General features: G+C 38.9%; 1 protein-coding gene across 2 annotated transcripts in view; it reads right to left on the bottom strand.

Moving 5' to 3' along the window:
* The window catches only part of tesk1 (testis-specific kinase 1), a 42,010-nt gene extending 28,025 nt beyond the window's left edge, over positions 1 to 13,985 (bottom strand). Inside the window, exons 1-3 of one of the 2 annotated variants that reach the window (XM_015375514.1) lie at positions 13,785 to 13,984; positions 13,534 to 13,691; positions 12,644 to 13,282 (exon numbers count right to left, since the gene is read on the bottom strand). In XM_015375514.1, the coding sequence (XP_015231000.1) occupies positions 12,644 to 12,826 (183 nt within the window). In that variant the 5' untranslated portion in view covers positions 12,827 to 13,282; positions 13,534 to 13,691; positions 13,785 to 13,984. Of the gene's footprint in view, positions 1 to 12,643; positions 13,283 to 13,533; positions 13,692 to 13,784 lie in introns of both variants that reach the window. The other variant, XM_015375515.1, reaches the window with a different exon arrangement.
* Between the last annotated feature and the right edge of the window lie 905 nt (positions 13,986 to 14,890).

The following is a 14,890-nucleotide window of genomic DNA, read 5'->3' as shown; positions in this document are numbered from 1 at the left end:
AAAAAAAACATAGTGGGAACAGCTTATAGTGAAGTGCCCTCTATAGTCCATAAAATCTGTTTTAAAAAAAAAGGTCAAATAAAGACAATTAACAACATTTTGCATTTAAGATAAACTTTTTAGTCTGTCAACATGCTCTATCCAGAACTCCACAAAGTCTTAGTTTCACCTGGTTTAATTTTCTAAAAAGTCTTCTTTAAGGAACATTTGGCTATCGATTATTAATAATCGAAAAAATAATCAACAGATTAACCGATTTGAAAACTCATCATTAGTTACAGCCCTAATCTTAATATCTCAAGACACTAGTATTGACGGTAATTAATGAAAGGAAAGTACTTTCAATTAACACATCATCCCACCTTTAAGAATAGCTGATAAAGCAATAGGGGAAGGTGTCTTGACAATTTCCTCTAAAGGTAGGAGCTTGGTGACTGCTGCCCATGCAGTCATGTTTGTTCAGACTGATACAAACATCCATGTTAGTTTTTTGGGGGACCAGGTACTGATGATATACATGCCCTCCCTTTAAAACATATGTAAAGGCTAATGCCCAAACACTCCCATACCTTTGTTTTGAGTAGTAGATAGAGCCTGCTGTAGACAGAAAAAATATCTTGGTGTGTATTTGCAAAACTATTGGTGAGCAGAGGAATAAAACTGCAGCAGAGATCATTTGATTTTTTTTCTAAGGCCACTGTGCATTAAAGCAAAGCGTAAATACTGACGCATTACTCTTCAGTTTAAACATTGCGATTGTTTGGTCAGCTAACATGCTGAAACATAATCTGGATTTCATAAATGGAAACTAGAGTCATCAAGCTTTTTAGAACCGGGCCTCAAGTGACAACATCATCTTCATGAGCAAATTCTCAGAATTTCAACCTGCTTACTTTCAGGGTAACTTTCATAAATATTGAATAGACTTCAGGGCGAAGATAAGCTGCAGTAGAGTTGTGTATATAAGCTTCTAAAAGCTTTAAATCAACCTATTATGTGAGGTTCAGGGAAAATGGTGATGAATTGTCAGGACCAAACCAGAGTCACAATGTGATTAAGAACAGTAAAGAATTATGAACTTTATGCTTTAACAGATAGCACCGACTCCAAGTAAATCCATTCACAGGTTTTTCCAACAATCTTTAAGGGTTTGTTTGATTGTAAATCAAGCCTTCTGTTCCACATAAATGTGACAGTTTGTAGTCATTCTTTCCTTTTGCACATATCAAATGAAATGTATTTATTACTTTATAAATAAGATTTATACAGATCATCACTGAAACAAGATCTCCTTTTCAAGAGCAACCACCGTCATACAAACAGTTGCATATAAACATTAGTACATAATCCAGCATTCTGTGGAGGCAGGAGTTTATTGTATTGTTGATCCATATACATTTGTCATAATTTTGATGTATGCCATTTTTGATGTACGCGTAATTTTGATGTATGCCATCTTTGTTATTAGTCGCCACTGTCGGTAGGGACGGCCTATGGCGATAAAGGGGCCACTGTGACAGCAAATCCTGTAATGCTTTGCGAGGAGAGCTCTCCGCGCAGAGCATTCTGGGATATATCTGCTCTTCTGAGGCCTTTCTTTCCTTCTCATACACTCCGTAGACTTTTTCTCTTACAAGCCTCAGCTATTTTTAAAAAAAAAAAGGTGAGCTTCAGTGACTGAAACCATAGCTCACTCACTAGATATATACGCCTTAAAGTGCTCATGCGCAGAAAGAGATATCCAACTGGGCGAACACGTAAAACGGCCTTACGTAAATCTATCAGAGTGATTGACAATTAGGAGGACCAATTATTGAGATGATCCACCCGGAAATAAAAGATCGTCCTCTATACCTTAATTAAATTATTTGTACGTAAAGCTGAATAAAACCTTTTCCTAAGGGAACATTTGAAAATAAATTTCTTTTTAAGATTGACAGACTGTTGCAGCTCTTGTTGCAAATGCTACAAAGTTAATTTAACTAGGTGCTAATTGTTGCATGGCTTTGTGATTTATATATAGAGTATAAGAGTAAGAGGAGGGAACTAAATGTTTTGTTTTTCTCCAGAGGTTTTGAATAATAAAGAATTATTAAAACTGTTTTAAATGAACACGCTCTCGTTAAGGCTGAACAAAAGCATGTGCTTCACGACGACTAAAGAAGAAGCAGAGCTCAGCCCCATTATAAATGCATTTCACCACACAGACGCCAACACAGGGCCATTTGTTTATCTTCTCACAGGGGAGCGGTCCTCCTTGAGGTTTAGCTAAAGACAACAGCTCTGCCAACAAATGGATGGGAGGAAACTCATTGTGACGCCATGTAAACACAACCCCGATCTCTGGAGATGAAGGGACAAAAACACTGATGGAAAGGAAAACATGGGTGTTGAGTAATAGCTACACCATTATCTTGATTCTCGGTCCACTAGAAATATTTTAGGTAATAAAACATGAGGTTCAAGTAAAGACAGGCACATCACGTGCTTTCATGTTTGTGAGGCCATGCAGAACATAAACAAAGCCTAATGGCAGCAGAGCAGGATCCAAACGCAGCAAAAGGGGGATAGAGAGGCGCTAATGGTACGGTAATACGCCGGTTTTCAAGTCTAAACTGGCTTAGGAAAACTTACCGCCCATCTAAAGGCAACGTGAACGCACACCGCATGCGTTTTTGAATGCTAAAATTTAAAAAATGGGATGTTTTTCCTTCTTGCTCTTTCGTCACCAGTGGATCCATCTAGAGCTGAAATTCTTCCAACAATCAGGGTTTGCACAAAGAACCGCTCACATCTCAACACGTCCCACTGGGTGATTTCCAGCCTTCCTTTCTAAAACAATTATGTCTTTCGTTTTTTGGGGGTGTGTCACTGCGTTTGTGATTTAGAAGGAAAAAAAAAGAAACATAAATCAATATAGATGCTTCAGGCATTTCAGGATCTGTCAGGAAATGATTACAGTTGTAGTTCACCAAAACTCAAGTTAGTGTCGCAGCCAAGTCTTTGTTTAACATACCCTAAAAGAAATAATAGATCATTATAAAAAAAAATGTAAATAGATCAGAAACAAGTAATTAAATATCCAGAAATAAAGTTGATGTTGAATTTCATTATGCTCAGCAGCCACAGGACGAAGATCTGTACACAGAAACCCACAGAGAGATGTTGGGCAACCCATTTCCTCCACTCTACTGCACTGTCACAAAAAAAACTGATGAGCAGACATTCAGATTTCAATCAAGGGTTTTCTGTTCTGCTGCGCTAATCCCCTTTTTAATCAATTCCATTGTCTGCTTTTTAATCATTGGACCATGTTAGAGGATCTGAGCCACTCAAGGCTCGTTTTTCCATCTCTGTTGCAACCTGTCATTACAATAATGCTCTTTTCAGTGCTTTGTAGACTCCAAAGATAACAGGCAGAAGCCCAACCCTTAGCCTTGCCAACATTTTTTTCCTCCCCAAATATTATATTGGATTTTGGAGAAGTAAAAGCTAGGGGAAAGGAGAGAAGCCCTCTACACGCCTTGAGCTCCAGGATGTTCCATAAAAACTGTGAAGGGCTATTAAAACGAGCAGGTCTGTTCTTTTGGGCTCCCGTAATATTGTTAAGAAAATGTGATCCGGGAAACAGCAAAAACCCCCCGGGCTCTACTTTCAGCAGTAATTACTCCCTGCACCAAGTTTGATTTGATGTGCTGACAAATGCACATCTCCAATTCATTCTTAATGCTGGAGAGAAAAAAAAGAAAAGGAAAATCTTGAATTTTTGCCTTTATAAATCCTGACATTTGCACACACTTCATTTCAAATAAAAAACTTAGAATACGTTTATAGGGTTCAATATGTACTATAAGAACACAGACCTAGAACAAAAAAATCTTTGGCTAAAAAAAAAAAAAAAAAAAAAAAAATGTGAACTTCGATTATTGAGAAAGTATGTTTAAATAGCAGCTGTATTCTCTTGGTAGTTTATCTTAATTCGGGTGCTTGATCATCACCTAAAAACATCTCACCATAGATGTTCAAGAGGTGTATTTTCTGGCCTTTACATGTAGATTACAGAATAAAAAACAGGAGGTAGGGGCAATATATACAGGATGAGGAGCTATGCTATGAAACCCAACAGTATAGTCTTTACCACAGACTTGAATCCTGAGAAACATTTACAGAAGCAAAAGCTAATGCAAAAGTGACAGACCTCCAAAAATATTAAATAAAAAAATGGAAAGTTAATATGGTTTTCTGCAACAAACTGTTGATCAGAGGCACACTTCCACTGAACGACACATGCTGTTTTTAAAGAGAACCTCAGTAGGAGTTGTGCATCTGATGCTTCAGCTGTAAAAACACAAGAGCTTCAGAACATTGCACTGTTTATGGAAGTCTTTGCAAAATGCAGCAGATTAAACATAGACAAGGATTAGTTGACTTTTTTTGCAATGGCAGATAAGTGTGTTCACTGACTGAAGTTTGATGGTCAACATGTTTTCTTGATATGTTGAATTGACTTTTTGTGTACAATTAGGATTTATGTAAAATGTCATTTTTAATTATATTAATGGAGGAAGAACAATATTGGCTCCATAAATCAACCAAAAAATGCATAGGAGGGATATATCAGTATTTAATTAGACTGGAGCTACATTGGGACATGAAAAAAAAAGTATGAAAAAAACTTTACAAAAATAAATAAATAAGTAAATAAATAAATAAATAAATAAATAAATAAATAAATAAATAAATAAATAAATAATGTATACCTGGAAGAAAACATAAGTTTTTTTTTTTTTTTAAAAGCATTTAAATCTGAAACCTGGGGTCCCCCATGCCAAAAAAAAACAAAAAAAAATGGCCAAAAGTTTGAAGATGGAAAAATAAAGTTAGAAAAAAAAAAAAAAAGAAAAACTTGAATCTGAACAGTTTTTTTTCTTCACCAACTTAGCTTTCAGGTTTTATACTTTTTTTTTTTTTTTACATCTAAATCTTTTACTTTTGATCCAACTCTCCCAGCTTTATTGTTTTCCCCAAACAAAAAAAAAGAAAAAAAAAAGAAAAAGAAAAAAAAAAGAAAGAAACCTTTACTAGGTTTCATTTTTTTCCCCACTGAGCAAACTTTTTCCGCATGTGTATTTGTTAATTTCCCCCCAAAACAAACGCCACAATTTAGCTCCATAGACTAATGTCAAAATAATCGGTGACAGCAGCAGTATTAAAAAACTATGGATCGATTTCTGCTGGGGACCAGACAAAGCAAAGCTAATAATCAGTCAGGTCTGTGATATAACCTCTTCATAGTGAGCACGTGTTATCTATTAGCAAACACACCATCGATTATCAGGGGAAACAACTGAAAACATGACGCAATAATCCAATTAGAAACAAATCTAAGCTGTTTGTTCTGAACCTTGCAGGCCTATAAAAATGGCAAACAAGTAATCATGTCCTTCGAGTTATCTGAACTGCTGACTGATGCAGTCATTTATGTCTGATTGATGGGAGTTTTATTGCTTCTGTGGATTTCTGAGGCTGATGCAGAAGTAAAAACGGAAGCGAGAGAAAAGCACTGGTATTACATGAAACCTCTTTAGAAACCATCAAAATAATAAATTGGCACGTGAAGGATTTTTCTTTAAACAAAAGAACCCCCCACCCTGCATTTCCCCTGCCTTTTTATTCCAACCCCCTTCAGATTGCGCAATTGCACCCAGACAAGGTGAAAAGTTGCCTGCAGGGATCCTCCATTGATCTGCACTCAGGACTGAAGCTCACCAGCAGCATAAACCTGCACAGAAGAGGCCAGACTTTCTGTAACCAAGCTGCAGAGCATCCATATCAAGGCAGTAATCTCAGCGCAGCCCCCATTAACATTAAACCCAGCCTAAATTCATTAAACACCCCCCATCTGAGCCAGCTTATTCTGTACATTGGCCAGGCCCATTTCCTCCAAACTCCACCAGGATACAGCAGCAACTGTTCAGTCATGCATGTCAGCAAACTTGGAAATGTAACAGATAGCTGCAGTAACAATTTTGCATTTATATTGCGCTATCAAAGGACGGGTTGATTCACCGCTAAGCGCCAAATTGACAAACCAGCTGTAAACATGGTGGCATTTGCATGTTGATTAACCATTCAAAAGGGCAAGTGAAGGGACAGGCCACAAAGTGAAAAGGGTGGAGGAGAACAGAGGAGAAACCAAAAAGTGTTTAAATGGAAGATTTAAAATCCCTCCCTTCCCTTTAGTAACCACTTCTAAGAGGAACAAGGTTTACATATGGGTACATAAACTAAACAATAACAAGTTTTACACTAGAATTTAGGATCAAGACAGACCCATCTGACAAGATCATCTGCAGAAGTCCTCCAGTGGTAGCTTTACAAAACGGAAAGTTGCAGGAAAAAAAAAAAAAAAAAAAGACTGATCTCACTAAACATCCAGTATAGAATCTCTGGATAAACCTTTAAAATAGTAAATCACATTCTCAAAAGCATGCAACTCTGGATGAAAAAAAAAAAAAAAAGAAATAAAAGAGTTTAAGCAAGATGCCATGTTTCTAATGAAAGCATTTCTAAATATAGACACACTTTGTAATGTAACAAACAAAAAAAACAAAAAAAAAACACTAATCAGCAAGGCAATGGAACCTTTGCTGAATGGATGACTTAAAATAACATTTTGTTAATTCATCAAAGTCAGCATAAACCATGTCAATTCTAAGCCAAGCTAATCTTAAAAAAAAAAAAAAAAAAAAACCTGTCTTCAATGACTTTATGGTCCCAGCCAGTGGTGTACGTCACCACATATCAAACTTTAAACAAGGAACAGATCCATGCACTGATCCACGTGAGGTTAAATCGCTGACTGATAATAAATCAATAGGACCGAACACCCTGCACCATGAAATGTACTAAAAAAAAAAACAGAATTAAAGAAAAGCTTCTGTGGAAAGATCCTCAGCTTCCATCCGGCAACACATCTTACGATTATCATTACAGAAAAATTTTTAAAAGTTCAATCTTATGACCCAATTATGCAATGCATCTGGTCAGAGTGGAGCAGGTGTGTACATTCCTTTAGAATGATACTGCCACCACCCTGTTTGACCATGGCAGAAGTGCTCAAGGTAATGTGTTTTACATGTAAGTCTGTATTTATACAGAGATCCACTTATAAGTGGACAGATTAGGAGACTTCTGAGAAGAGTGGGACACACCAAGTGATTTCAGGGAATCAAATTAAAGAAGCGATAAATAGTAAAAAAAAAAAATTATTCTCAAACAAAATAAGCAAATCATGGTATTCTGATGCCCTAACCCTAACCCTACACCTAACCCTATTATCCATGATAAATAGACATGTTTGTATTAGGGCTAAAACAATTAATCGTGACGATCGATTATTGAAATAATCGTCAACTAATTTAGTGATCAATCATTAACTGGAGTATAGAGACCTTTAGCTGGAAGAGAAATTCAATTAGAGCAGTAATTATATCAGAATTGTGGAAAATCTCTCAACATTTTGCTTTGAAGATAAACTTTTTCATCCATCAGTATGCTCCATCCTGAACTCCTCAAATGGAAAAGTTCTCACCTGGTTCAATTTCGTAAAAATTCTTCTTTAAGGAACCTTTTTGTATCACATTATTAAATCGATTAATGGGAAAAAATAATTGACAGATTAATCGATTTGCATAATAATCATTAGTTGCAGCCCTAGTTTGCAATAAGGAAACGTGCAGAAAAACTTGCTCATTTAAAACTTAAATTACAATTGAAGTTCTACAATATTAGGAAAATGAGCAAATACAACATTTTCTTGAAATTTGTATTCATTTCTGTTGCAGTTGACCTACATATTCTCTATTTAGTATGCTTAGCTGCACAGCAGAAATCCGATAACTATATCAGATCTAACACGTTTACATGCAGCACAGATATTAGATATTCAAGAGATTTGTTTTCTACACCTTTCACCCTCCTATCACATTTTTACGCTTACTGGATGCATGCTCGAGGACATAGTGGTGTTTCTTGAAGATCTTACGGAGGCACGGGGGAAAGACAACTTTAGGATGTTTCAGAACATTCCTGAAACTTTGCCAGCTGATGAAGAACATGCCTCACAATGAGAGACATGCTCATCCTGCGGATTATACTTTTTTCAATTTCAGTGACACAGAAGATGAGCACAGAAACGCCACCAGCCCTCAGTCTGGCTACACCTCCTATCAATCAATGTATGTAATATATTTAGGAAAGCTAAAACTACAAAATTACCACTTTGTAAGCAAATGAGACAAATTACTATAATAAAGCAGCTCTTTAATCAACTCCCTGATCAAGATTTTTTTTATTATTTTAAACATTCAGATGTTAAACAATGCAATTATCCAGACAACAGGGCTTTTCTAATGTTAAATGTAGCTGTGGTTGAAGGAGATTTAACCATAGTATAACAATAACATTAACAATCTTCTTTTTTGGGACAAAAAACAAAACAAAAAAGAGATTTGGGTGCACGATAGGTTTTACAATGAATGCATTATGACTTTATTTGTACTTTCCACAGTCATCTAAAAGGTCTACCCCATACTGTCATCCGGATTACAAGAAAAATAAAACCGTAGACCTGTTTAAAGTCTTTTTTTTCTTCTCTTATTTTAAAATGGCCTCTCAGGTGACCCAATTTGCTCCTTGATAAGCCGCTCTTTGTAACACACCATATCAAACACCCTTATTAACGATACATTCCCTGCAATTAGGCTCTATGGAAGTGAGTAGAAGCATGTCGAACGGGTGAAGGTGGCTGCTGGCCCACACAGGGAGAGCAGCATAGGGTTACACACGCATGCACCTGATCTATCCGTCCTGACTGTATCATCTTTCACACGGACAAACATGCACACAGAAAAAAAGGTGCATGATTTATATCCATTAGGACAGAATTCAGCAACAGTTATTACAATTATTAACCATACCCCTCCCTTCTAGCACATGTTTGGTATTGTATGCACTGGTTGCCATAGATAACACTGGTTTCACACAATGTGAGACCTCAAGTTGGTCAATAAGGATGACAGGAGGTCAATACTTCAGTCAGCTTTGCCAAACAAATACATGCTGGGTTTTAATCACGCGATGTATGCGATTCACACGGCAAACTTTTATTTTAGGTAATCATAATGTGGTTTGAACCTTATTTACACAGACATTTCTAACTAAAAGCGTATTGCGTAATCTAATTGCTACTATCTGCAAATAGACATGAAGCAACGTTTCCTTCCGCTGCTAAATCAACATTGACCATTACAGTTTCACTCGGCATAGATTGATGTGAGCAAAACAAGTTTATATTGGTTGGGCGGGTAGCCATTGTTACGTTGTCTATGGTTTTTTTCCAAACCAGGACAGCCTTCTGGTTTTCCATCACATTAGGCATTTCAGATGGGTTAGATTTGTATCTCCTTTAATAGAGTAATTAAGTGTAGAGTCCTTTTTATTAACCTAGCCGACCGCTACTCATCAACATGCCAAATAAGGGGAACGGTATTAAATCTACCTTACTGCTGGAGCTAGATCAGAGCTCAAGTTGTTCAGTGAAATCAGTGGCTCCTCCAGAGATGTTTCATAGGGGTGGCCAGATGGGGCCACTAAAAATCTTAGGGGGGCACACTGAAACTAAGCCATACTTTCAGGTTTTGAATCTACTATTGTGGTAAAACATAGATTTAAGAAAACACCTACTCATGTCTTGGTTTATTATGTGATTTTTAAGTTACCGTACGTCGCTGGCTGTGCATAAAGGGATGAAATGCTAAACTGATGCTATTACAATTTAGACTGGCCAGTGGGGTAGCCAGGAAATTGCAATGGTGGTCGCACCACTGATCAAAATAAAGTACCACCTTAATGTAGATAGGGGGTCTCATAGGAAGGATGCTTCAGATGTATAAATGTTTCTGTCCCACAATAATGGGGGACATACAAGAGACAGTAAACCTGTTGCCCTGTCCATGGTTTTTTTTGGCCCAACTCAGCAGAACAAGACAGACTACCAGGAAAAGGCTACTTTTGCTTTTTTTTCCCCCAGGTAGTCTTCTAAAAAAAAAAAAAAAAAAAAAAAAACACATAAGTATTGTGATACATTTGTTATGTGTGTTTTAGATAGCCTTAATGTTAAATAAGTATTGCAGCAGACTGTCCATCAAAGCTAAACCGAGCCTCCTAGAGTTTGGTCACTTTTGTTATCAGTTTAAAAAATGAGCAGTGCTTGCAGAACTACAGAATGTCTGAAGAAATGGTAAATAGCCTGTATTTGTTTGAGCACTTTTCCAGAGACCTCAAAAAGCTTTATGCTACATTCAACACAGGGTTCATACAACTTTTTCATGGTCTAATTCAAGTACTTTTCAAGAACTTGCAAGATCAGTTTGCAAGGTTTTTGAGTACCGTAACAAGTTGTAAATTGCATAATGTGACACAAATTTGTGCACATGCAAAATGTCGGTTATTTTCCCTTAATAATAAGTGTGGCTGAAACAATATGGATTAATCAATTATTGAAATAATCTGTTAATTTAGTAATCGATCATATAGAGTCTATAAAACATGCCTTGAGCTGACAGAGCAACAGACTTAGAGCAGTAATTATACCAAGTATGCATAAACATATATATATTTTGTCTGTCAATATGCTCTCCAGAACTCCACAAGTGGAAAGGCTGTAGTTTCACATGGTTTGATTTCATAAAAAGTCTTCTTTAAAAGACTTGTTGGCTATAAGATTATTAATCAATAAAATAATCCACAGATGAATCGATTTGCAAAAATAATTGTTAGTTGCAGCACTAATAAGTATAATTAAAATATGAAGCATTTACAAGGACCAGACAAAATGGAAAATATTAAAATTCAAGCTTTTTTAAGGATTTGAAGCACCTATATGAAACCTGACAATCATTTAAACATTCCCACGCTGATGGTGGTAAACTACATTGTAGCCACAGCTGCTCGGGTGCAGACTGGAAGAAGCAAGGCTGACATTGCAATTTGGCAAAGCAGGTGTGAATGTTTTGCCCAAAGGCAAAGACTGATGGACAGAGCAAAACTGGCAAATCTACTGGACAAACTGCTAACTGCTGAGACACTGGAGGTACAGTAGGGTCCAGTGAGGTAAATTTCTGCAAATGTAGGACAGTTGTGGAAATCTTCATTTTTGTGACAGTCCACAGAAAATAAAATCTTGTTTCTACAAGAATAAGTATGGTTATATATTAATATGTGGAATAATTCTTAATAAAAGGTCACATAGATGTCTTAAAACAGCTAATAACCAATATCTTATGCGTTTAAATCTGCTACTGCAATTGTGTTCCCAAGAGTAATCATGTGAATAAACCTCTTCAAATACAATATTAATTGTATTTCTTTTTTAATAGAAGTATTACATGGCAAAAATTAGCATTTTAGAAATTAGCAGAAAACAGAATAGTTTTGCATGAATTTGAAATGGAAACAACTATTGGAGAGGCTTGACATCCAGTTTGTGTTGTTACTTTGCTACATACAGCTAAATATAAACAAATTCAATAAGCAGAGCACCCCCACCCCCTCTTAAAATGGGAGAGTGATGGAAGCTGTGCACCTAAACCAGGGGTGCAAGTCAAAGATTCTTCACATCTAAATTCTCAAGAGATGTGTTGCCCGAAGGCATATTCATGGCTTTATTCATACAGTCAGGATTTCACACTTTTTCAGGTGCCTGCATAAAACATGTTGGTACCTCCTCCTGAACCCCCTGACTATTTCACAAAAGCCCAGCCTAAAAAAGAATTTGGAATAAAGTTTTATTGCCAAGTCTGTTGCTCATGCGCCCACTTATAATGGTGCCCTGAGCATCCCCCTATGCCGCCTATAAACTGCCTCTAGCAGAGTCCTGCTGCATCTGGGCCTCTAAACTCAGCAGTATAGTTGCAATGTACTCTGTACTCTGAGACTTTCCTTTGTTAAATAAAAAACTTTGGCTAATTCCATCACATAGATCAATGTCTTAGAGAGATAATATAAACTATGGACAGAGGCGAAGCCAGAAGGTTTTTATAAGGGTGGCCAGGCAATAACCAATGTATACTGAGGGGTGGCTGAAAGTAGATGTTTTTGTTGTCAAGTAAATGTTAATATATGAAAAATTTAAATGTTTTGAATATTCCACTTGAGAGTATTACTGTTGCCACCATCTGTATTAGAGGGAAAAAATGGTAGGGGTGGCCAATGATTGGCTAAGGGTGGCCATGCCCCCCCCCATCTAGCTCCGCCCCTGACTATGGAGGCTTAAAAATAGAAGTAATGCAATCCTTCTTTCAGTCAGAATAAAAACAAAACAAAAAAGCAGTGGTGGGCTTCTTTCAGCAAGCTAACCAGCAGTGTGCAGCGCTCCATTTTTCTTGATTAATAAAGGGACAGGTAGCTGAAATGATCTGAACACAGACAATTATTAGAGTCTCTCTTTCAATGCTTCTTCACCAGAGATCTTAATCAACATGCAAAATGTTTTATATCCCCTCCAAATTGAAATAATTGGTCTATAAGGCCCAGTTTGGACCAGATTCCTCTCGCAGGATGGGTGTGCTCTCTCACTCACCTTGAACACCTCGGAGAAGAAGCCCGCCCCGATCTTCTCTCGGCTGAAGTCATCCAGGCGAGCCAAGGTGGACACCGCGCTGCGCAGGGCCCGGTAAGAGGACGGCCGGCTGCGGTTGGTTCCATGGACGCTGTGCATGGGCGGCTCTGCGGCTCCCTCCTGCTCCGAGTCGACCTTCTCCATCTCGGGCGGCGGAGGAGGAGGAGGAGGGGGGTGGGACGTGTGCGTAGTTTAAAATCCAGCCCGACTTGTGTTTACATTTCCACAGCAAGCCCGCCGAGGGCCACCGCTGGGCTCCCCCGGAGGAAGAATGGCGACAAAAAACAAAAAAATAACCTGGAAATGCTGCGCCGCTGTGGTCAGAGACCGGTTGGACCGAATTCCTGAGCGGAATTCCTGCAGAGCTCCGGGACAAGCTGGAGTCTGTGCGCCTTCAGCTGCAGCGGCGCATCCTGCACAGTTTGGCTCCCTGATGCGGTGCAGCAGAGCAGGCCCTCCGCTGCAGACACTGCTGCTGCAGAAGCCGCTTCCTCCGTCGGTTTCCTGCAGTGGAAAAAGGCCGGGGCTGCCTCCCTGGTTCCACCAATTGAATTTCCAGCGTGCACCAAGCCGCCTTTCTGGCGCTGCAGCCTATTCGAGCTGGAGAATGGGAGGAGGAGGGGGCGGACACACACACACACACACACACACACACGCAGAGAAAGAGGCGTTAATTCACTAAATCATGTTGTGATGCGTGTCTGATCCACGCAGAATGATGATCCACATGATAACGGCTGCGCGTGAAAAAAAATCATTACAACTAAACGCAAAGGCTGATAGGAGAGGTGAACGCACCGTGATATCACTTCCACTTATCATTAATTGCACTTTAACCCTGTTCTACTCACTTGGAAACAGTGGCTTTAAAACTCAATCACTTCGCGTGGGAATTCTCTACGTGTCTGCAGCCACCGCGCAAAAACTGCAGCTTGTAAATGATGGATGCAGACCGAGGGCTCGTCTGTCACGCACTCCACGCACGCACCTTCAGAGCCTTTAGTCTGAGCTGGAGAAAAGGAAAAAAAAAAAGGCTGACGCGCAACCGCACCGACCCGGAGCGCAGACACGCGTGGTTGCCCACAGAGAAGCTGTGACTTACCTGGCTGGCCTCCTCTGCGTCCTTTCGTTGTGGTTCCAGATCTTCTGCGTTTCCGGGAGTTTTTTTTTTAGGGTTTAATCGATCGCGTCTTGCACCCATGCAGGATCCGCTGGTTAGTTTCCGCTCCTCTCCTCCCTGCTGCCTCACTGTGGGTTTGTCCGCTCGGTGGAAAGGGAGCGACGACTTTTACTGCACTTTAATGGAGGCGGCGGGGCGGGGCGTGTCCACACGTGATCATCACAAAAATGCACCTGTGGCGACGGCTGGAGGAGTCTGTGCTCTGCATCTGCTTTACGACTTTACGCAAATAAACATTTAAAACAAAAAAAGGAACATTTTAATGTTTTTGCATTGGAACAAATTGTATTTAACATTCCTCCTGCTAAAAAAAACTAAATAAAATCTTCTTCCGTTCTTGAGGCTTATGTGCAGAGCCAGCCATAGTTATAAGCACAAAATGCGGCTGCTTAGAGCTAAAAGGATTTGAAATATTAGGCTGCGTTCACACTGCAGCCTAAAGTGACTCAAATCCGATTTTTTTGCCCATATGCGACCTGAATCTGATCTTTTCATGGCTGTCTGAACAACACAGATCTGATTTTTTTTCCAATGCGACCCAGGCCACGTGGTTATGTGGTCCTGAATCCGATACGAATCTGATCTTTTCAAATGCGGTCAGATTCATCCGACCTGAACGTCATTAATACCCGACAAAAGTCACTATTCTGCGTCTTTCTATGAAGAAGCGGCAAGAAAGACAACAACCATGGCAGATGATGATGCGGAGAGCAGTATTACGTTTAACCATATTGAAAAGATTCTGTTTTTACTGGTTGGAAAAGATCGCTAGATGCGCCCCGGCACTACCATCCATGTTTACTTCCGTAAACATATAGCACGCTGGCCTGTGACGTCATTGCGTACTCTACTGCGCATGCGGGACACTTGGGTTGTGTGACTGCAGTTCACACAGGAGATCAGATACAAGTTGCATATATTTGGAAATGTGAACGGCAACGTAAAAAAATTGGATTTCGCAGAAAAATCGGAATTGAACATCAAGGCCTGCAGTGTGAACGTAGCCATTGACAGTTTTAGAACAAATT

Source organism: Cyprinodon variegatus, unplaced genomic scaffold (assembly GCF_000732505.1).
Source record: "Cyprinodon variegatus isolate N-32 unplaced genomic scaffold, C_variegatus-1.0 Scaffold119, whole genome shotgun sequence".
In the NCBI taxonomy this organism is placed as follows: domain Eukaryota; kingdom Metazoa; phylum Chordata; class Actinopteri; order Cyprinodontiformes; family Cyprinodontidae; genus Cyprinodon; species Cyprinodon variegatus.
Note: the sequence above shows the minus strand (reverse complement) of the source record. Positions and strands in the feature narration are given on the sequence as shown.